This window comes from Neophocaena asiaeorientalis, unplaced genomic scaffold, assembly GCF_003031525.2.
Source record: "Neophocaena asiaeorientalis asiaeorientalis breed wild unplaced genomic scaffold, Neophocaena_asiaeorientalis_V1.1 scaffold606, whole genome shotgun sequence".
In the NCBI taxonomy this organism is placed as follows: Eukaryota; Metazoa; Chordata; class Mammalia; order Artiodactyla; family Phocoenidae; genus Neophocaena; species Neophocaena asiaeorientalis.
Genome location: NW_020173687.1, coordinates 6187931 through 6211559, shown reverse-complemented (window position 1 = coordinate 6211559; position 23629 = coordinate 6187931). Strand labels below are relative to the sequence as shown.

Below are 23629 nucleotides of genomic sequence, written 5' to 3'. Positions count from 1 at the left end.
CCAGCAATATCCCACCTACCATGCAGGCCTCCTCCACACTAGCTTCTTCAAACAAGGTGTTGATTCCTTAAGAGATTTTGAGTACTTCAGATTTCCTAGCTCCCGGGGGCTGCCATGCAGAGAACCAGCTGTTACACAGAACAGCTGCCACTCGTAGGCACTGGCTGCAGACACCAGAAGGAGGCAGCTCAGTCTCCAGCGTCCATCCGTGAGGTGGACCCCAAGTCACTTTATGGGAACAACTGGCCCAGATCTAGGCCTGACACACTCAGCTGTCATCTGAGCAGCTGACTCGGTGCTGGCTTCTCTCAGAACAACAAGTGGCCTGGGCTGAAGTTAATTGAGTTGCTTTTCAAAGCCACTAAAAGACACACACAAAAAATCAAAGGCCCCCAAAAAGGACAGCAGCTGCAATGTCCACTGTTCCCCAGGGATCCCAAACCCCCAGCACAGTGCCAGGCTCCTGCAAGGTGTTCTGTAAACATTTACGGAACGAATGAAATGACCGGATCCAACCTAAGGCTTCACAACCGTGGACTCACTGTCAACTTCTAGACTGACAATGGTATGAAAGGAGAGATGAGTTTACCATCCTAACTCAGAAAAGGGCCAGGGCATTAGCTGTAACATTTGTCCTTGACATGAAGCGTGGAGCTCTCACTGGTGCAGGCTGTGGCCACGGACAGAAACCACGGCTGCCAGAGGGGAATTTAGAAGCGAGGGACTCCTCACCACTCAAGCAGGTCTTGCTGTGGCCCCAGTAAAACACCTGGGGAACTTTCCTTCCTTTCACTCCTGCTTAAGTTCCCTCCATCGCTGCCCTGTCTATATTTTTGCTCCCTCCCGCCTCCCTTTTTTATTGCCTTCTCCATGCTTGGGGGTCTTTTAAAGCAAGAGATGCCATCTGTGGCTTAGAAATCAGGAATCCAGGTTCACTTGGCTTTTGGGGCAGCCACAGCTATGCTGGGTGATTGGAGACATCCAGCACCCCTCTGTACTTCTCTTTCTTGCTCTGTATCAAGAGAGGGTGGGGCTCCATCATTTCTAAGTTCACCTCAAGTTGTATCTTTTGGTGATTCTGAATAATTTTGCTTCTTCCTCTGCTACAAGAAGGAAGGAGCTAGAAGAATGCAAGATGGTAATCAGTTAAGAATCTTTTGATTCACAGAAAAGGCAGACATCTTCTCCAAGTTCGGGTAATCTAGCGGTGAGCCTTGAGTCTGAGACCGCCCAGAAAATATTCCATTCTGAGCAGAAGCAGACATTGGTAAAACCAAGCACGTCCAGCCATTATCTTTGAGCTGTTTTCCGACGGGCGGTTCACAGGGTTGGCACACGGCCCGGGGGACCCATTACAGAGATTCCCCGGGTTGAGTATCTCTAGATTAAGGTTGGCCAAAAATTAAAAACCAAGAAGGTGGAAGTATGTCACCTGTCTCAAGTTGTCCTAATAAGGGATTCTTCGTCTTTCTAGCTGGAAGAGACCCGTGTAGATTAGAACAACTCTTCGCTTTACAAATGAGGAAATTGATTCCCAGGGAGGTGAAAGGCCCATCCAGGGTCACACCCTGATGAGTACTAGAGACCAAAGTTTCTTTGTTGTGTCTGTCTCTGTCTCCACCCCTGGGCTGACAACACCCAAGGCAGAGCCCTTGGCCTACCCTTGATCTTGTTCACCTGGCTCTGTGGCTGACGCTATCTATTTTGTTTTATTGAAGTTTAACCTATAGATACTAAGGGTACATAGTTCAGTCGCTAGCATCCGGATCTAGAAAAAGAACGAAACTAGCATCCCAGAAGCCCCCTCCCACCTCTCCCAGCCACTTCCCCCCAGGGTAACCACTGTCTTGAGCTTTGTTTCAATTTTTATTCCAACTTCCTTAATATAACATGCCGGCCTCTCTTAAAAAAATAATAAAATAAAATGACCATACAAAGAAGGTATTTGATTTTGGTTTAAATTCAGAGAGGGTAATCTTTTGTATTTCAAGTAAGAAGGTTAGATTTCCTGATGAAATTGCTTTTAGACCCTCTAGTTCTCAAACTGGAGCTTCCTTCTGTCCTCCAAACCTTTCAAAACCACGTTTCTCAAAACAGGTTTCTTAACTGATTGCCATCTACATTTTCCGAGAAACACTGGGCATTTTTGAACAGACTTCTTTCCACCTAAAATTCCAAACACAGGAAAGTCCCCTTGTAGTCTGTAGGTTGTCTCTTGGGTAAGTGTGACCCACAAAGTCAGCTGGACCTGTGGTGATTGGGGAGTGGTAGGCAGTGGAACCGTGTTTGGACAGGCTCTGCGGTGGGAGAGAGCCCGCTGTGTTCCAATAAGGAGAGGGGTGGGCAGGGAGGAAGGAAGGTGATGGCTGACAACTGGGGACACACCATGCATAGTCCCTGGGGTTGGGCAGGTCATGGCCTGCAAGGAGCTTGGAATTAACTCAGAGCATAATGGGGAACCATTGCTAAGTTTGTCCTAGAGAGATCCGTCGAAGACCAGCAGGGACCAAGTCCGGTTTACTAATCTGCGGCAGCGAAGGGGATCACAGAGCGGAGGATCAGGTAGCACCTGTAAAGCCCCCCTGCCTGCCTCATTCACGGCTGCATCCTTAGCGTCATCATTAGACAAACATTAATAACCCAGCATTCGAATCACAGCCTGGGATCCCTAGAGAACAGGAGAATCACCCGGGAAACTTGATGATACAGCAGTTTTTCAGTTTCTCCATCAAGGCTCAGAAATTCCGTACCACGGACACGGAGCCCAGGAATCTGCATTCCAGCCTGCTTCCCAGGTGAGGCTGATGCAGGCAGCTATGGGCCAGCATGTGAGGAAGACTGCCCTCCACCATGGACCTCCCCATCAGTGTGCTGCTGTTCCCAGTCTCAGAGCGAAGGGCCTCTAATTAGAGGTGCCCAGAGAATGTCCCAGTGTGTCAGAGCTGCCTTTGCTGTCTCATGACCCGTGGACTCAGCGGTGATGTTTCTTTCCCTCAACTCTTCTTTTTCTCCCCAAGGCCCTCTTCACAATTCCCAGACCTGCTCAGACCTCGTTGCCAGCTCTGCCTTGCCAGGTGTACGATGTGCCTGCCCAAAGCCGGTGCCTCCCAGCCCTAAAGGTGAGCCTCAGCCGTGGCCCTGCTCTTCCCACACCTCTCCATCCATCGTGGGGTCTCAGGGTCATGCAGACCCTGCATTTCAGCTTTACCACTGAGATATCTCCTGGAGCATCAGTCCTGACTCCAAAGGACACATCTTCCCTCAGAAACCAGCTTTGTGCCCAGGGAGCCCAGACCTGCTCAGGAGAACATTACTACTATTTGAATTCTGAATATTTAAAACTTTTTTACTTTTCATTTGTAATTGATACTTTATATCCACGCATATGTATACACACAAACATACACATACACATATCTGCACTTTTTTTTTTTTTTTCGGTTTCCAAAGCACTTTTATTTCGGCAGGCGCGATCTTAGTTCTCCTGCAGTGGGAGTATGGAGTCTTTTTTTTTAAATAGATCTTTATTGGAGTATAATTGCTTCACAATACTGTGTTAGTTCTGTTGTACAACAAAGTGAATCAGCCATATGCATACACATGTCCCCATATCCCCTCCCTCCAGAGCCTCCCTCCCACCTTCCCTATCCCACCCCTCTAGGTCATCACAAAGCACTAAGCCGATCTCCCTGTGCTATGCTGCTGCTTCCCACTAGCTAACTATTTTATATTCGGTAGTGTATATATGTCAGTGCTACTCTCACTTCGACCTAGCTTCACCCTCCCACCCCGTGTCCTCAAGTTCACCCTCTGTATCTACATCTTTATTCCTGCCCTGTAACTAGGGTCATCAGTACCTTTTTTTTTTTTTTTTTAGATTCCATATATATGTGTTAGCATACAGTATTTGCTCTTCTCTTTCTAACTTATTTCACTCTATATGACAGACTCTAGGTCCATCCACCTCACTACAAGTAACTCAATTTCATTTCTTTTTATGGCTGAGTAATATTCCATTGTATATATGTGCCACGTCTTCTTTATCCATTCATCTGTCGATGGACACTTAGGTTGCTTCCATGTCCTGGCTATTGTAAATAGTGCTGCAATGAGCATTGTGGTACATGTCTCTTTTTGAATTATGGTTTTCTCAGGGTAAATGCCCAGTAGTGGGATTGCTGGGTCGTATGGTAGTTCTAGTTTTAGTTTTGTAAGGAACCTCCATATTGTTTTCCATAGTGGCTGTATCAATTTACATTCCCACCAACAGTGCAGGAGGGTTCCCTTTTCACCATACTCTTTCCAGCATTTATTGTTTTTAGATTTTTTTGATAATGGCCATTTTGACCGGCATGAGGTGATACGTCATTGTAGTTTTGATTTGCATTTCTCTAATAATTAGTGACGTTGAGAATCTTGCCATGTGTCTCTTGGCCATCTGTATGTCTTCCTTGGTGAAAAGTCTATTTAGGTCTTCCACCCATTTTTTAACTGGACTGTTTGTCTTTCTGATATTTAGCTCCATGAGCTGTTTGTATATTTTGGAGATTGATCCTTTGTCAGTTGCTTCATTTGCAAATATGTTCTCCCATTGTGAGGGTTGTCTTTTTGTCTTGTTTATGGCTTCCTTTGCTGTGCAAAAGTTTTTAAGTTTAATTAAGTCCCATTTGGTTATTTCTGCTTTTCTTTCCATGACTCTAGGAGGTGGGTCAAAAAGGATCTTGCTGTGATTTATGTCATAGAGTGTTCTGTCTACATTTTCCTCTAAGAGTTTTATAGTGTCTGGCCTTACATTTAGGACATTAATCCATTTGAGTTTATTTTTGTATACAGTGTTAGGGAGAGTTCTAATTTCATTTTTTACATGTAGCTGTCCAGTTTTCCCAGCACCACTTATTGAAGAGGCTGTCTTTTCTCCATGGTATGTTCTTCCTCCTTTGTCATAAATTAAGTGCCCATATGTGCGTGGGTTTATCTCTGGGCATTCTATCTTGTACCATTGATCTATATTTCTGTTTTATGCCAGTACCATACTGTCTTGATTACTGTAGCTTTGTGGTATAGTTTGAGGTTGGGGAGCCTGATCCCTCCAACTACGTTTTTCTTTCTCAAGATTGTCTTGGCTGTTTGGGGTCTTTTGTGTTTCCATACGAATTGTAAACTTTTTTGTTCTAATTCTGTGAAGAATGCCATTGATAGTTTGATAGGGATTGCATTGAATCTGTAGATTGCTTTGGGTAGTATAGTCATTTTCACAATATTGATTCCTCCAATCCACGAACATAGTATATTTCTCTATCTGTTTATGTCATCTTTGATTTCATTCATTAGTGTTTTTTTTTTTAATTTATTTTTGGCTGCGTTGGGTCTTCGTTGCTGCACGCGGGCTTCTCATTGCGGTGGCTTCTCTTGTTGCGGAGCATGGGCCCTAGAGTGCGCGGGCTTCAGTAATTGTGGCATGCGGGCTCAGTAGTTGTGGCTCGCAGGCTCTAGAGCGCAGACTCAGTAGTTGTGGCGCACGAGCTTAGTTGCTCTGTGGCATGTGGGATCTTCCCAGACCGAGGATCCAACCTGGGTCCCCTGCATTGGCAGGCAGATTCTTAACCACTGTGCCACTAGGGAAACCCCTCATCAGTATTTTATAGGTTTCTGAGTACAAGTCTTTCGCCTCCTTAGGCAGGTTTATTCCTAGGTATTTTATTCTTTTTGTTGCAGTAGTAAATGGGAGCGTTTCCTTAATTTCTCTTTCTGATTTTTCATTGTTGGTATATAGGAATGCCAGAGATTTCTGTGCATTAATTTTGTGTCCTGAAACCTTACCAAATTCATTGATTAGTTCTAGTAGTTTTCTGGTAGCATCTTTAGGATTCTCTATATATAGTATCATGTCATCTGCAAACAGTGACAATTTTACTTCTTCTTTTCCAATTTGTATTCCTTTTATTTCTTTTCCTTCTCTGATTGCTGTGCCTAGGACTTCCAAAACTATGTCGAATAAGAGTGCCAAGAGTGGACATCCTTGTCTTGTTCCTGATCTTAGTGGAAATGCTTTCAGTTTTTCACCTTTGAGTATGATGCTTGCTGTGGGTTTGTCATATATGACCTTTATTATGTTGAGATAGGTTCCCTCTATGCCCATTTTCTGGAGAGTTTTTATCATGAGTGGGTGTTGAAATTTGTCAAAAGCTTTTTCTGCCTCTATAGAGATGATCATATGGTTTCTATTCCTTAATTTGTTAATGTGATGTATCACATCGAATGATTTGCGTTATTGAAGAATCCTTGCATCCCTGGTATAAATCCCACTTGATCATGCTGTATGATCCTTTAACTGTTTTGTTGGATTCTGTTTGCTAGTATTTTGTTCAGGATTTTTGCATCTATGTTCATCAGTGATATTGGTCTATAATTTTCTTTTTTTGTGATATCTTTTTCTGGTTTTGGTATCAGGGTGATGTTGGCTTCATAGAATGAATTTGGGAGTGTTTCTCCCTCTGCAATTTTTTGGAAGAGTTTGAGAAGGATCGGTGTTAGCTATTCTCTAACTGGTTGATAGAATTCACTTGTGAAGCCATCTGGTCCAGGACTTTTGTTTGTTGGAAGATTTTTAATTACGGTTTCAATTTCATTGCTTGTGATTGGTCTGTTCATATTTTCTATTTCTTCCTGGTTCGGTCTTGGAAGGTTATACCTTTCTAAGAATTTGTCCATTTCTTCCAGGTTGTCCATTTTATTGGCAAATAGTTGATTGTAGTAGTCTCTTATGATACTTTGTATTTCTGTGGTGTCCGTTGTAACCTCTCCTTTTTTCATTTCTAATTTTATTGATTTGCATCCTCTCCCTTTTTTTCTTGATAAGTCTGGCTAAGGGTTTATCAATTTTGTTTATCTTCTCAAAGAACAAACTTTTAGTTTTATTGATCTTTGCTCGTGTTTTTTTCATTTCTATTTCATTTATTTCCTCTCTGAGCTGTATGATTTCCTTCCTTCCACTGACTTTGGGTTTTCTTTGTTCTTCTTTCTCTAGTTGTTTTAAGTGTAGGGTTAAATTGTTTATTTGAGATTTTTCTTGCTTCTTGAGGTGAGGTTGAATTGCTATAAACTTCCCTCTTAGAATTGCTTCTGCTGCATCCCATAGGCTTTGGGTCATCGTGTTTTTGTTGTCATTTGTTTCTATGTATTTTTAAATTTCTTCTTAGATTTCTTCAGTGATCTCTTGGTTATTAAGTAGTACACTGTTTAGCCTCCATGTATTTGTGTTTTTTATAGTTTTTTTTTTCCTGTAATTTATTTCCAATCTCATAGTGTTGTGTTCAGAAAAGATGCTTGATACGATTTCAATTTTCTTAAATTTTCCAAGGCTTGATTTGTGACCCAAGATGTGATCTGCCCTGGAGAATGTTGCATGTGCACTTGTGAAGAAAGTGTATTCTGCCACTTTTGGATGGAATATTCTATAAATATCAATTAGGTATATGTGGTCTATTGTGTCATTTAAAGCTTGTGTTTTGTTATTTATTTTCTGTTTGGATGATCGGTCCATTGGTGTAAGTGGGGTGTTAAAGTTTCCTACTCTTATTGTGTTACTGTTGATTTCTCCTTTCATGGCTGTTAGCATTTTCCTTATGTACTGAAGTGCTCCTTTGTGGGGTGCATAAACATTTATAATTGTTATATCTTCTTCTTGGATTGATCCCTTGATGTAGTGTCTCTCCTTATCTCTTGTAACAGTCTTTATTTTAAAGTCTATTTTATCTGATATGATTATTGCTACTCCAGGTTTCTTTTGATTTCCATTTGCATGGAATATCTTTTTCCATTCCTTCACTTTCAGTCTGTATGTGTCCCTAGCTCTGAAGTGGGTCTCTTGTAGACAGCATATAGATGGGTCTTGTTTTGGTGTCCATTCAGCCAGTCTGTGTCTTTTGGTTGGAGCATTTAATCCATTTACATTCAAGGTTATTATTGATATGTATGTTCCTATTACCATTTTCTTAATTGTTTTGGGTTTGTTTTTGTGGGTCTTTTTTTTCTCTTTTGTTTCCTGCCTAGAGAAGTTTCTTTAGCATTTGTTGTAAAGCTGTTTTGGTGGTGCTGAATTCTGTTAGCTTTTGTCTGTCTAAAACGCTTTTGACTTCTCCACTGAATCTGAATGAGAGCCTTGCTGAGTAGAGTAATCATTTTAGGTTTTTCTCTTTCATCACTTTAAGTATATCCTGCCACTCCCTTCTGACCTGCAGAGTTTCTGCTGAAAAATCAGCTGATAACCTTATGGGGATTCCTTTGTGTGTTATTTTTTGTGTTTCCCTTGCTGCTTTTAATGTTTTTTCTTTGAATTTAACATTTGTTAGTTTGATTAATATGTGTCTTGGTCTGTTTCTCTTAGGGTTTATCCTGCATGGGACTCTCTGTGCTTCCTGGACTTGGGTGACTATTTCCTTTTCCATGTTAGGGAAGTTTTCCACTATAATCTCTTCAAATATTTTCCCAGCCTTTTTCTTTTTCTCTTCTTTTTCTGGGACCCCTATAATTTGAATGTTGGTGTGTTTAATGTTGTCCCAGAGGTCTCTGAGACTGTCCTCAATTCTTTTCATTCTTTTTTCTTTATTCTGCTCCTCAGCAGTTATTTCCACCATTTTGTCTTCCAGCTCACTTATTTGTTCTTCTGCCTCCATTATTCTGTTATTGATTCCTTCTAGTGTATTTTTCATTTCAGTTATTGTGTTGTTCATCTCTGCTTGTTCTTTAGTTCTTCTAGATCTTTGTTAAACATTTCTTATATTTTCTCAATCTGTGCCTCCATTCTATTTCCAAGATTCTGGATCATCTTTACTATCATTACTCTGAATTCTTTTTCAGGTAGATTGCCTATTTTCTCTTCATTTATTTGGTCTTGTAGGTTTTTACATTGCTCCTTCATCTGTGACATATTTTTTTGCCGTCTCATTTAAAAAATTTTTTTTAAATTTTTTATGAGTGGAATTGTGTTCCTTTCTTACTGGTTGTTTGGCCTGAGGCTTCCAACACTGGAGTTTGTAGGCTGTTGGGTAGAGCTGGGTCTTGGTGCTGAGATGAGGACCTCCGTGAGACTTTACTCTGATGAATATTTCTTGGGGTCTGAGGTTCTCTGTTAGTCCAGTGGTTTGGACTTGGAGCTCCCACCGCAGTAACTTCTGCCCTACCCCCAGTACATGAATCAAGATCCCCCAAGCCACATGGGGTGGCAAAAAAAAAGAAAAAAAAGAACACTATCATAGTAAAAAATAAAATTAGACTAGGAAACTAACAGATATATTAGAAAGAACATAAAAATAAAAATATACATGAATCAGCAACTGGAAGATACATCACTACCACAATAGTAAAAAAGAGGATGAGGGAAAAGAAAAAAAAAGGAAAGGAAAAAGCAAAAAAAAGGTCAAGGAACAGAAGGGGCCCAGGCGTGCCCCCCACCCCTGGTCTCAGAGGGCAGGGGACCTCACCTGGGAACCCAGCAGGCTTCCTGGGCTCGAGTAGGCAGGGCAATCACCCTCCGCTCCTCTCCCTCTCCTCCCGGAGGGCCCCTCCTGCCTGCCTTTCTTGATCTCCCTGGCCTCCCTCCTCTGCCCCCGGGACCCACGCGGCCTTGAGGGGGCTTTGGTGGGGCGGCTACCAGCCGGAGCTCAGCAGGCTCCCTGGCCCCAGTGGGAGGGATAATCACCATTCACTCCCCTCCCGTTCTTCCTGGAGAGGCCCTCCTGCCTGCCTCCCCTGGTCTCCCCAACCTCAGGGGCACCAATCCTGTCTGGCCCCCATTTCTTCTCCCCGCTCAGTCCTTCCATGTCCTACCAGTTCACTTGGGGGTTCCTCCCGTCTCCTTGGGCATCAGGGTCCCACACCAGCAGCCGGCAGGTGCCCTAGTTGTGGGGAGACGCTAACTTGGTGTCTTCCCACACTGCCATCTTGACTCCACCCCCCTGCACTTTTTAAAAGTAATAATATCATGAAGGATATACATCTTTTTTGTTGTTTTATGGCTGCGTCGGGTCTTCGTTGCTGTGCACAGGCCTTCTCTAGTTGCAGTGAACAGGGGGGCTTCTCTTGTTGCGGAGCACAGGCTCTAGGCACGTGGGCTTCAGTAGTTGCAGCACGTGGGCTCATTAGTTGCAGCACACATGCCCTGGAGCGTGTGGGCTTCAGTAGTTGTGGTGCAGGGGCTTACCTGCTCCGTGGCATGTGAGATCTTCCTGGACCAGGGCTCGAACCCATGTCCCCTGCACTGGCAGGTGGATTCTTAGCCATTGCGTCACCAGGGAAGTCCCACATCACAGTCTTAACATTATCATTGGTTATCTTAACATTGATTATCTCTGGGGGAGGAAATTTTAGGTTTTGGGATTTTTTTTAACTTATTTGACTGTTACTAGTACATCACTTCTGTAAGACATGCTTCGTGTAATCAGAAAACAACTTCACTCACTTCTCAGCCCATCAGAATTGCCCAGTGGCTGTGTTCTCCCCTGCCCATCAATGCACATCGGAATGGCCTGGGTGCTTCACCCATGCCTGCTTCCTGGAACCACTCCCAGAGGCGCTGATGTTTGAGGTCTGGGTGGGCCCCGGGCAGCAGTAATTTTAAAGCTCCCGGATGGTTCTGGAGCACAGACAGGGCTAAAGGCCACAGCTCTAGTCTAAATAAAAATTCAGGCCTGCTCTGTGACTTCCAGGTCCCTCACAGGTAATAGTCAGTCTCAATGGAGGAATTTAATGTTCAGTGCAGGCAATACGCAAAGTTCCTACTATATTTAAAGCGAAAGCTCGTGCTCTCTCAGCTTGTTTGCAGGGCCTGGGCTCCTGCTGCAGGGATGGAGGGCTGGCTGGATTCTCTGCTAGTTCCCTACCTCGGGTTCCTTCTCACTGGGTGACCTCAGGCTCCTGCGGGGCTGAGGGAAAGCAGGGAGGCAGGGCAGAGGTGGAAAGGTCCCGCATGCCTGGTTCTGCGGGAGGGATGTCACAGTGTTACCCTATGGAGGCAGTGAGCACTGCAGGCTGATTCTTTCTCTTCAAGGACATTTCTGCGAGTGCCAACCCCTCCCCGCCTCCCCCGATTGCCAGGTATCTGTTTCTCTCTCTCTCTCTCTCTCTCTCTCTCTCTCTCTTTGGCTGCGTGGCTTGTGAGATCTTAGTTCCCAACCAGGGATTGAACCTGGGCTCTCAGCAGTGAGGATTTGGAGCCCTAATCACTGGACCACCAGGGAAGTCCCATGCTGGATACCTCTTACCTGCAAGTTGCACAGGGTGGGCAGATGCTTCTCCTCTGGCCGGTGGCTGAAGGTTCCTCCCTGAGCTCCAGGCAGCCGGTCATCTCCAGCCTCACCCTCCTGAGATGCTCTCACCCTCTAGGCCTGGCTCCAGCTCCCATGCAGCCCACGTCTGGTCCACAGAGAACGCACGGGCTCCCTCAGCCGCAATGGACCCCAGGGCCAGGACTGGGGGGCGGGTGGGGTATGGAGAATGGGGCACTTTCTCCCCCAAAGTTTTAAACAAAGACACATTTGCAAGACTCACTTCACTTGCCTCGCCCTCGTCCCGGCCCTGTGGATCATTTCTTTATTCAAAATGTTGATATTTTGTTCATCACGATTTTTTCACATCAATTGTGATTTTAAAGTGTATTGCATTAAAATATTATTTACCTTAGACACTGAGTTTGTTGGTGCACCTTTAAATGTTATGCCAAGGCAGGGGCTTCCCTTTGCTCCGCCTGGTCGCCGTCCTGAGAACAGACCCCCCTCAGCCCAGCCACCACCCTGTGCTCTGTCAGAAGATTCTCATATTTAACTTTTCTCAAGCAGAGTTAGACATTGTGCACTATGACCCCAAGCTCAGGTGGCACAGCTCAAATCTCGGAAGGTTCCGTGGGGCACTTTCCACTTTGCCTGAAGGGAGTGAAAAGCATCCTTTCCTCCCCCCACTGAGAAGGGGAGAGCAGGACACTCACAGCCCAGCTCGCTCCAAAGAAACCCCCTCTCCAAATTCCAGCTTTTTCTCTCTTTCTTTACAAAACCTGTTTTGGTACTCTCTCACCTCGCTTTGGAACATGGAACCTGTTTTTCTTATCCTAAAATATGTACTTCCTAATTGTTGCACCAAAAAAAAGCCTATTATCTGTAGAGGTGCCATGTCTTTTGCTCATTACTGGGTGTATATATGTCATATGGTTCAGTGTGTAGTCGTTAATAGCCACTCAGTAAATATTTGCAGGATGAATACATGAGTTACAAGCACAGGAAAATTTCTGCTGAGAAAAACAAGAAAGATAAAAGACATAGTAAGTCCCAATCTTCTATTTATTCTTCTTTAATTCAATCTTAAGGTGAACTAACAGGAGGAAATGAACTACTGTTTTTAACTGCAGCTACAGCTAATTCTCTCTATAGTTTGTCCCCACCTTCAATCGAGAAGTCACCTTTTCTAAAGCACAGAGTCCACTGTTGAAAGTATACCCAGTAGAGCACACACTTCCACCATAAAAGCATCATGACTGAAATCCCCCAAGTCTTCAGTGATTTGTGTTTTCATTTGGAAAAACAAAAGAAACACTGGAGTGGAGAGAGTTTGTGATGTGTAGCCATCAGGAGGGAAAAATTCAAGTTGTCCTTCTTTGTGGTCTTTCCCCAGGAGCCAGGGAAGCAGCAGCAGCTATATGACATCCTCCCCAGCCCCCAAAAAGCAGCACTTGGTCCCCCTGCCAGCCAACCAAACGTAAGTAAGACGGGCGCTGAGATCCGATGCTATGCAGACCTGAACGGCCTCTGGGAAATGTTGTTTGCTTGGTCAAAATTAGGAATGCAGGGCTTCCCTGGTGACGCAGTGGTTGAGAGTCTGCCTGCCAATGCAGGGGACACGGGTTCGTGCCCCGGGCCGGGAAGATCCCACATGCCGCGGAGGGTCTGGGCCCATGAGCCATGGCCGCTGAGCCTGCGCATCCGGAGCCTGTGCTCCACAACAGGAGAGGCCACAACAGTGAGAGGCCCACGTACTGCAGAAAAAAAAAAATTAGGAATGCAAATCCCTCACAGCAGAACTTAACTTCACTGGAGGCAAAACTTGTAACTGCAATGGCGTTCAGGAACAGAACAAGCTACGTGGTTTAGATACATCCTTTGACTTCCATATGCCTCCGTTTCTTATTACAAACTTATGTGAGAATTGACATAATCCCTGCAAAATACCTAGTACACTGCTTGGCACAGAGCAAGAGCTCAGTAGACTTTATTTTATTTTGTTTTATTTATTTTAATTAATTTATTTACTTATTTATTTATGGCTGTGTTGGGTCTTTATTGCTGCGGGTGGGCTTTCTATAATTGTGGTGAGCGGGGGCTACTCTTTGCTGCAGTACGCGGGCTTCTCATTGCGGTGGTTTCTATTGTTGCGGAGCACGGGCTCTAGGCGCGTGGGCTTCAGTAGTTGTGGCTCTTGGGCTTCAGTAGTTGTGACTCACGGGCTCCAGAGCGCAGGCTCAGTAGTTGTGGCGCACGGGCTTAGTTGCTCCGCGGCATGTGGGATCTTCCTGGACCAGGGCTCGAACCTGTGTCCCCTGCGTTGGCAGGTGAATTCTTAACCACTGCGCCACCAGGGAAGTCCCATGAGCTCAGTAGACTTTAGATAAATGCTTCTTCTTATTGTATACCTTGGAGACATGTTGCATCAAGGTAGGTTTTTATTTGTATAAAAAGGAGGTGCCGTAATTTGAAATCTGTAATCCATGTTTATCGTTGGGTTCTGTCACATGTATAAATAAATGTACCTATGCCCAAGGTGGCAATTCAGCAGTGTCACAAAGGATACGTAGGAGTTTGTTAGACGGAAAGCAAGGGGTTGGGAAGACATTTAGAGCAGAGGAACCGGTTTGGGTAAAATTAAATATAGTGGTTCAAGAGAGCATTCTGTGTTCAGGGGAAGGTAAACAGCAAGGGTAGCTGGACCTTTAAGGAGGGTGGTGGCAGAAGCGGATGGCAAGGAGGCTCAAAAGGAGGTTGGAGCCCGACTGTGAAGGGCTTCAGTGATAACAGCAGTGGGGAGCCACAGAAGAAGCGTGAGTAGGGGAGTGTCGATCAGATTTTTAAGAAGCACAGCGCCAAGCACTTGGTGGGTCCTCAGTATGATACACATGTGTCACCTGAGTCGCTCATACTGTCTTTTTATTGCTCCTAAACTGGGTGACTTTGTGTGGTTTTTCACAGGGGCAGAGTGTTCCCCTGATGTCAAGCATTGCCTTAAGGAGAGGCAGCTGCAACACGTTGCCAAGCCCTCAGAAATCCGAATGGATTTATGACACGCCAGTGTCTCCGGAAAAGGCTGATGTAAGAAACGCATCTCTAAGCAGCTTTGTGGAAAAATCGGGGCACCGTGCTCTCCCCAGGTACATGTCCAGTTTTCACAGCCCTCAGAACAGCAGAGCAAGGACCCTCAGTCCACACCCGCAGAAAAATGTGCCCATGCAGAAAAAACTCAGCCTTCCAGAGATTCCTCCTCATAGCTTTCCACCACCCAGGGATGCATTCCCTTTGGATGAAGGTGTCAGCTACAAGGTCCCTTCAAGCTTTCTGATCTCCCGAGTGGAACAGAAGAACACCAGGCTGAACATTTACGATGTCCCTAAAGCAGTGCTAAGTGTCCCCCAGGCTGGGAAAGAGCTGGGAAAAGCCGATGGGCCTTCAGAGAATTCCATGGACCATAATTCCTCATGGTTCTCCGGACGGGCAGCATCGCTGTCTCCTGAGCCAGACGGCTTGTCCGTTTCCAGTTCTGACAGCAGAGCCAGCGTCCTTTCCTCATGTTCCTCCACGTCTAGCCACTCTTCTAGCTCCTTCTCGGAGGAGTCAGCCAAAGAGCTCCCGTTGGACCTGGACTTGGCCAAAGAGACAGTCACAGCTCTGCAGCACAAGGTGGACAACTCTGTCGCGGGCCTTATGCTCTTTGTCAGTAGGCAGTGGAGGTTCCGAGACTGCCTGGAGGCCAATATCCACGCGATCCGCAGGGCTGCCGACTGCATAGAGGAATCCTTGAGAGAATTTCTGGATTTCGCCTGCGGCGTCCGTGGGACCGCCTGTAACCTCACCGACAGTAAACTTCAGGCCAAAATTAGGGATCAGCTACAGACAATCTCCAACTCCTACCAAATCCTGCTTGAAACAAAGGAAAGTCTGGAGAGCTGCGATTGGTCCCTGGAAGTCCTTGTGACCAACAAAGTTCACAACAGCCTGGATGACCTGGAGAGATTTGTCCTGACGGCGCGGATGGTTCCAGAAGACATCAAGAGGTTCGCCTCCCTCGTCATTGCCAACGGGAGACTCCTTTTCAAGCCGAACTGTGAAAAGGAAGACCCCATGCAATTGACCCCAAATGCAGAATTTAAGCTTGCAAAATCCATCCGGCTTCCCCAAAAGGAAATTGAATCATACCAAAGGAATGCTTCTTTTCAGAAACAAAGGGAAAGCGAACACCCTCCTGAACTATTAAAGAAAAATAGGACAGATGTTTGTGAACAGGTGAGTTCAGAGTTGGTATACTATAAGGGGACTTTCCATTTTTATCTGGAGTGGTCACCAGTAAGTTAGATGATGAGAATCTGTTTTATCATCTTTGGGGAGATAAGGGTTCCATTTTCCAGAAAATAAAATTCATGGAAGTAAAATTCTAGGTGAGCTCTTAGTAAGAAGTAAGATATATATCTTAATATTAAGGCAGACAGGATGTCTTCTGGAAAATCTGGGGTTTTGGGCTTACCTCTGATGCTAGGATTAGAAAGGATTTTGAAAACCTTGTGAAACCTGTTCTTTGAACAAAATTTTTCATCACGTCATCAAGTTTCTTTGCATTTTTCACAGTTGTAAATTTCGTCATTGTCAGTGTGTTTCTTAGAAACAGAAGAGGAACTGTAAACACTCTTCCAAGTTGTGCCTGGTCCTAGCAGCCTCCAGACTCTACTTACTCTTAGGAATACTTTGCTCCGTGAGTCTAGACACTATAGAAAAGACCCTTAGTTCAAGAATTGCAAGTTGCAGGGCTTCCCTGGTGGCGCAGTGGTTAAGAATCAGCCTGCCAGTGCAGGAGACACGGGTTCGAGCCCTGGTCTGGGAAGATCCCACATGCCACGGAGCAACTAAGCCCGTGCGCCACAACTACTGAGCCTGCGCTCTAGAGCCCACACACCAAGAGCCCGTGCTCCGCAACAAGCCACTGCAATGAGAAGCCTGTGCACCGCAACGAAGAGTAGCCCCCGCTCGCTGCAGCTAGAGAAAGCCCACACGTGGCAAGGAAGATCCAACACAGCCAAAAAAGAAAAAGAGAGAGAATTGCAAGTTGCAAGAAATGCAGCAGGTAACCTGGGGCCTGCGTCACGGAGATAACTCAGTGCTTTCAGCCCCAGTCTTGGTTTTCTGCTGACATGCCTGGAGATGCAAGAGCTTTAACACACTCTAGAGAAGCTGGAAATTTGGTTATTTTTCATTTCCCAATAAAATTGTGTGTCATTATATTAGGCCATGTTGGTAGGCAAAATTCAGCCCTCGGGCTGCTGAAGTCTCCTTTGTTGGAAAAAGTCATTACTAGGTAGAACCATCAACAAAAACATAACGAGGAATGCTCAAGTTATAAAGTGGACTTAAACAGCTATATAATAGTATAAAGACCATTCTAGTTGGTAATTTGAAGGGATTTTATGTTTCAGGAGTTGCCTAGCCTAGAAGAGAAAGAAAAACCCATCTTGGAACAAAGGTTGGATGAAAACAAAGACTTAGAAACCCAGGTAAGCGATGATGCTGACTCTCCAATACTTCTGATGGAAATAATAGGCTTTATCCCCAGAGATGTTTCCTGCTGTGAATAATTCAGCATTACAGCCCTGACCCACATGGGAGGAGACTTGGTTTTGTGACAGTTCTTCCTTTTTTATAATAGAAGGAACCCTGGAGATGAGCAAGTCCAATGAGCCCCAAAATGTGGAACATGGTCCTTTAACCATCAGTGAAATAATTCTAGGTGCTCTGCAAGTTTATCACAGGAGATACTGACATGGCATGAAGTCACACGGACTCACATTCTTGTTGACATTTTTCCCCCTTTGGCTTAAACAATAGAAATTTATTTTCTCACAATTCTGGAGCCTAGAAATCCAAGATCAGGGTTCGTTTCTTCTCCGGTGTCTTTCCTTGGCTTGTACGTGGTTGTCTTCTCCCTGTGTCTTCACTTGATCTTCCCTCTGTGCGTGTATCTGTTTGACATTCCCGTTTAATGTTTCTGATTACAACAGAAAAAACATTTTGGTTTGGGGCCTATGTATCTTCAACACCTCTCTGACATTTGATCTTCTTCCTCTTTTTTTTAAAATCAAAACTCTTATCATTGTACTTATTTTTCATTGCTTACCTCCTATTAGTGGTAAAGGATAGTAGTTTTCCATTTACCAATTTTAAAAGTTTTAACTTAAGTAAAAACAGCTGATCACTTAAAAACAAGGATGTAGCTGACCGAAGTTAAGAGGAAGGTAGAAAGGGTGTAATGTGTGAAGGTTTTCTTTGAATAACTGAAGCCTGGGAACCAATGAACCCATTCAACCTCCTGGCTGATGGGGGCTGGGGAGGGCAGCATGGGCGAGAAGGGACAGAGATATCCAATGATGTGGACAAGATTGTTTGCCTTCTCAGAGGCCAACTAAGATAATAACCCAGGTGTCCTGATGCTTCGTTCTGCAAACCCCAAACCCAAAACTTGGGGCCTGTCAGATTGCTAAAAGTCATGCTATTTTGTTCAGCACGAAGTATGCCTTGGACCAGTGGTTCTAAAACCTGAGAGTGTGTCATAGTTTCCTATAGAGCTTGTTAAAACCCAGAGGGCTGGACCCCACCCCAGAGTTTCGGATTCAGTAGGTCTACGGAAGGGCCTGAGAATTTTCTTTTCTAACAAGTTCCCAGGTGCTGGAGGTCCAAGGATCACCCTTGGGAAAACCCTGCTTTAGACTGACTGCTTCTCAATGGGGGTGGCAGGGGGACCACTGACCATCAGGTGGGCAGTTCTTCACTGCGTGGGATGGACTGTTCAGCATCCCTAGCCCCCTGTCCACTGGTAGCCTGTAGTGTTCCCTGGTCAATGTGACAACCAAAAATACCTCCAGAGATTTCCAACAGCCCAGAATAAAGATCATAGTACATTTTTGTTTACCTACAGGTAATACTCCCAAGCCAAGATGCCAATATTCCAATGTCCAGATGGTTGCTCCTCATTTCTAGCCTCTGATGCATTCTTTTCATGGTCCCTGCCCCCCGAGAGTCCATCTCAACCAACACCCCAGGCTTTTCTTCCCTTTACCTGTCTATCTTAATCTATTTGTGCTGCTACAACAAAGTACCATAGGCTGGGTGGCTTATAAACAACAGAAATGTATTTCTCACAGTCCTAGAGGCTAGGAATCCAAGATCAGGGTGCTAGCAGGGTCAGATTCTGGTGAGAGCCCTCTTCCAGGCTGCAGACTGCCCACTTCTCATTGTATCCTCACCTGGCAGAGAGCAGAGGGTGGAAGCAAGCTCTCGGGCAACCCTTGGAAGAGCACTAACCCCATTCCTGGGGGCCCCACCCACATGACCTCATCTAATGCTGGTCACCTCCCAAAGGCCCCATCTCCCAATAACTTCACACTGAGGGGTAGAGTTTCATGATATGAATTTTGGGGAGACACAGTCAGACTATAACACTGTCTGAGTGCTTCTGAGCTGGGTGTTTTAAGACCGTAGGTTGATAAGAGGGCACAGTTTAATAGAAAGAATGAGAGTTTCAGACTTGCTGACTAGGCTAAGAGCTCCAGATCTTTATTTTGCTAGTAGAGTGACCCTAGGCAGCCTCTTCTCTTCCGGAAGCCTCAGTCTCCTCACCTATAACCTAACAAAGGGGCTTTTTTTTTTTTTAAACTTTTTATTTTATATTATAGTTGATAAAAATGTTGTGTTAGTTTCAGGTGTACACAAAGTGATTCAGTTATACATATACATGTATCTATTCTTTTTCAAATTCTTTTCCTATTTAGGTTGTTATGTAATATTGAGCAGAGTTCCCCGTGCTGTACAGTAGGTCCTTGTTGGTTATCCAATTTAAATATAGCAGTGTGTTTGATTATTACCTGGAGTAGGATTTCCACTAAGTTTGATGCTGAGAATCTTTCAACAGTGAACAGGCTTTGGTTCCACATTCCAGAAAATAAAATTCATGAAAGTAAACTTCTAAATAAACTTTAATTAGCAAGTAAGATAAATATTTTAATCTTAAAGCAGATAAGTCAGTATATTTTTATTTTTTCTGGAAATTTGGGGGATTCAGATTTACCTCTGACACTGGAACTAGGAAGGGTTTTTTAAATGCTTTAAAACCTGTTCTTTGAGTAAATTTTTAAATCTCACCATCAAGTTTTCTGCATTTTTTTTAAGTTATAAATTTAGTCATTGTCAACGAGTTTCTTAGAATGGGTTTCTAACAGTTTGTAAAGAGGATTGAATAAGATTTTATATGTATCTAATATGAATGATTTTATATATATAATGCAATATATAAAATTATATACCTGAGAGATAATTTATATGTAACAGTGCTTTGAAAACCTTAACATTAATTTCTTAGGCAAATGTTGCACTGTGGGGCTTCCCAAACAAAACTGTACTTTTTCTTACAAAAAGTCTAGCAAATTGAGCAAAAACAGGAAAAGAGAGACAACCACAGCCTGTCGATCGAATCTCTCTCTTATCCATTGTTTCCTTTCTCTTCTCTAGAATCCTAGCTCCCTTAGCCCCCGACCTTTGAGTCAGCGGAATCCTGAGAAGAAAATCCGCCTTTCTGAACACTGCCGCCTCTATTTCGGGGCGCTCTTCAAAGCCATCGGCGTGTTGCACAGCAGTCTCGGCAACGGCCAGCCCCCCGAGATCTTCATCGCGCAGAGCAAGCTGGTCATCATGGTCGGGCAGAAGCTGGTGGACACGCTGTGCCAGGAGACCCAGGAGAGGGACGTGCGCAACGAGATCTTGCGCGGCAGCAGCCACCTCTGCAGCCTGCTCAAGGACCTGGCGCTGGCCACCAAGCACGCCGTACTCCAGCATCCCAGCCCCGCCGCCCTGCAGCACCTCCAGGCTGAGGCTAAGAAGCTGGAGCGGCACACGCAGCAATTCAGGGGGACGTTGGAATGAGCCTCCTTCCTCCTTCCTTCTCCGTGTTAACTTCTTCGCTTCAGCCTCACACCCACAACCTGTGCAAGTCTGTGCTCTGGGAAAAGCCAGCCTGGGGATACACCAAGGGGTAGCAGCAGCTGTGGTGCCCAAACCCGGTATTACCAAGTGGCTGAGCAACCCCAGGACCTTGGCTTATCCCACAGAGAGTCAGGGAAGAGAATCAGGTGTGAACTAAGGACCAAAAACCCGGTATTACCAAGTGGCTGAGCAACCCCAGGACCTTGGCTTATCCCACAGAGAGTCAGGGAAGAGAATCAGGTGTGAACTAAGGACCAAAAACCCGGTATTACCAAGTGGCTGAGCAACCCCAGGACCTTGGCTTATCCCACAGAGAGTCAGGGAAGAGAATCAGGTGTGAACTAAGGACCAAAGTTTTTAGCCTATCCTGTAGGGCCAATGTGTGAAATGAAGTTATAGAAATCCATTTTTGTATTGGCTAAATGTGTGCCTGTTTTAAACTCATTCATTCAGTACTTACTTATTGGGTACCTATTATATGTCAAATTCTAGGTGCTGGGCATATAGCACTGAATCAGACTGAGGCTTTGCCCTCAAGGAGCTTACAATCTAATGGGGAGACAGACAAATGATGAAGAAATACATACACAATATATTAGGTGCTAGGGAGAAAATAAGTAGGAGAAGCGGGGAGAGATTATTTTCAAACAATTTCTGTTGCATCTGATAGAAAATAGAATATGTTTTTCATTTTGGATTAAACTAATTCTGTGAGATTGGTACAAATTATGTATCTGTATCTTACACCAAAATATATATATATATATATATATATTTGCTATTTTATCTGAACCTAGTAAAACAGGCATGTTATAAGTAGCAGTAAATTTGCAACATAACATGTTCTGTTGGGTTCCCTATTAATTTATTTTGTACATTATAGGTTCTGTGTTGATAAATTCAGTATGTTGGATCATAAAAGGTTTATACCTCAGTGGTCTCAAATGTGTTACCATTTATAATACTATGTAAATACAGTCATGAATTACAACATCCTTTGTAGCAATCTTTTCTTTGGAAAAGTCTTTGATCCGTGTCACTTGGGTTCTGGTACCAAAGCAACATGTTTACTTGTGTCATTTAAACGCTTCTCCCCAAAGTGTTCAAGGAGCTACAGAAGAGGCCAAGTTCGCATGCGCAAGGCTAGCTCAGGAAAAGCAAAGCCAGGAAGTGTGGTATAAACAGGATCCTTATCGCCGGGCACAGATCTGAGAGGGGCCCAGAGCTCCCCCCGCCACCCCCGCAAGTCAAACCACCTCCTCTTCCTCTCCTTGTAGCTGGGACTTTAGCTTACATTGCTATGGTTACATCATCACTTCAAGTCTTCATGTCTCCTACATGCACCTCAGCCACTAAGCATCTCCAGGCTGGAAGTCACCTGAAGTGGTACTAGCTCCGGTTCCTATCTGCTACTTAGTAAGCTCTTTTAAATTGTTGACTGCCAAAAGACTAATTATTTTCACTGAGTTAGTCTCAGGGTCCCTAAAGAAGGACCCCATCTTTTTGAGCCTTGATTCCCTACACTAGAATGGAGAGATCCACATTCTGGGAGCAGCTGTGATCTGTATCAGCTACGACTCCTTCTGTTACAAGGGATCAAAAACCATATCCACTCTCTCTTAAGCAATAAAGGGAATTTATTGACTCAAGTATCTTAAATTAATCCAGGGGCAGGCTGGCTTCAAGAACAGCTGGTTTTAGCAATCCCACTATTGGGCATATACCCAGAGAAAAGCATAACTCAAAAGACACGTGCACCCCAATGTTCATTGGAGCACTATTTACAATAGCCAGGTCATGGAAGCGACCTAAATGCCCATCAGCAGACAAATGGATAAAGAAGGTGTGGTACACATATACAATGGAATATTACTCAGCCATAAAAAGGAACGAAATTGGGTCATTTGCGGAGACATGGATGGACTTAGAGACTGTTATACAGAGTGAAGTAAGTCAGAAAGAGAAAAACAAATATCATATATTAATGCATGTATGTGGAATCTAGAAAAATGGTACAGATGACCCGTTTTGCAAGGCAGAAATAGAGCCACAGATGTAGAGAACAAACGTATGGACCCCAAGGGGGGAAAGTGGGGTGGGGGAAAGAACTGGGAGATTGGGATTGACATGTATACACTAATATGTATAAAATAGATAACTAATAAAAACCTGCTGTATAAAACATTTTTTAATTTAAAAAATTTTTAAAAAGAACAGCTGATTTTGGGTCCTCCAGCAGAATCATCAAGGCCCAATTTCTCAGTCCCACTCTCTCTGTGTTAACTCTCATGGTTGCAGGGTGGCTGCCCTGAGTTATGTCCTTCTTGGTTTGTGGCCAAGGGGGAAGAGTCTTGATTTTTGCTTGGACTAGTTTAGATCAGATGCCAGCCCCTGAAAGCTCCATGATGAGAAGGGCATGTAATGCCCAAGTTGTCCTAGACCTGGAATTCACCCCTACACACACATGCACGCAAACACACACACACACATGCACGCAAACACACACACACATGCACGCAAACACACAAACGCACACACACACACACACACACACACACACTCCCATGTGTCCCGAGAGAGGTAAGGGGATGGATCTGACAAGAACTGTGACATGTCTGAGATTTTCTCCTACTTCAGATTCACAAGTTAGCCTGTGACAGTTTCATGAATGCTGAGAGAAGACACGAGACTCTGAGGTCAGAGGCTATGTCAGGGTCCCCAAGACGAGGTCCAGTGATTCGATAGGAGGATTCACAGGTTCCCACATATAGCTGTGCTCACAGCTCTGAGCCATCACAGTGAAAGGAGACAAAGCAAAATCGATAAAGGGAAAGCGCACAGGTGGCGGGGGGTGAAGTAGCAAGGAAACCAGGCTCAAGCTGCTGAGAGTCCCCTCCCAGAGGTCACACGGGGCACCCTTAATTCCTCCAGCAGCGAGCTGTGACAAACACATGGGCAATGTTGCCGGTTAGGGCAACTCTTGAGAGCCTGGCCCCCAGGGTCTTCACTGGGGCCGATCATGCAGGCAGCCTCTGTGTGGCCTGGACCAAAATTCCAGACTCTGCAAAGGAGAGCAGGCATCCAGCATGAATCACATCACTTGTACAAACAGTTTAGGCCCTGCACCATTCTTATCAACTCTGGGGATGGTGAAAACCCTCCTCAAATCCAAATTCCTATCCAAGCACCAAAGCCAACTTTGCAAGCAGGACTTTCTAGGGAGATTAGTCAGGCCTGTTATGTCAACTCTCCTGCACAGTCAAGGGGCTTTTCTTACAGCCTCACAAGCAGCTTATGTTTCATCTTTGCATCATTTCCTCACATCCCTCAAGTCCCAGGGGCTATGCAAAGGTGGG

General features: G+C 44.6%; 1 protein-coding gene across 8 annotated transcripts in view; it reads left to right on the top strand.

Annotated features, from left to right (window-relative positions):
• Window positions 1–22051, top strand: part of CASS4 (Cas scaffold protein family member 4) — a 46234-nt gene extending 24183 nt beyond the window's left edge. For 6 of the 8 annotated variants that reach the window (XM_024750347.1, XM_024750346.1, XM_024750348.1 and 3 more), the window contains 5 exons: window positions 3018–3119; window positions 12661–12744; window positions 14229–15536; window positions 16718–16795; window positions 19803–22050. In XM_024750347.1, coding sequence (XP_024606115.1) covers window positions 3018–3119; window positions 12661–12744; window positions 14229–15536; window positions 16718–16795; window positions 19803–20213 — 1983 coding nt within the window. In that variant the 3' untranslated portion in view covers window positions 20214–22050. Of the gene's footprint in view, window positions 1–3017; window positions 3120–12660; window positions 12745–14228; window positions 15537–16717; window positions 16796–19802 lie in introns of all 8 variants that reach the window. The other 2 variants (XR_003003831.1, XM_024750351.1) reach the window with 2 other exon arrangements.
• The last annotated feature ends 1578 nt before the right edge of the window (window positions 22052–23629 follow it).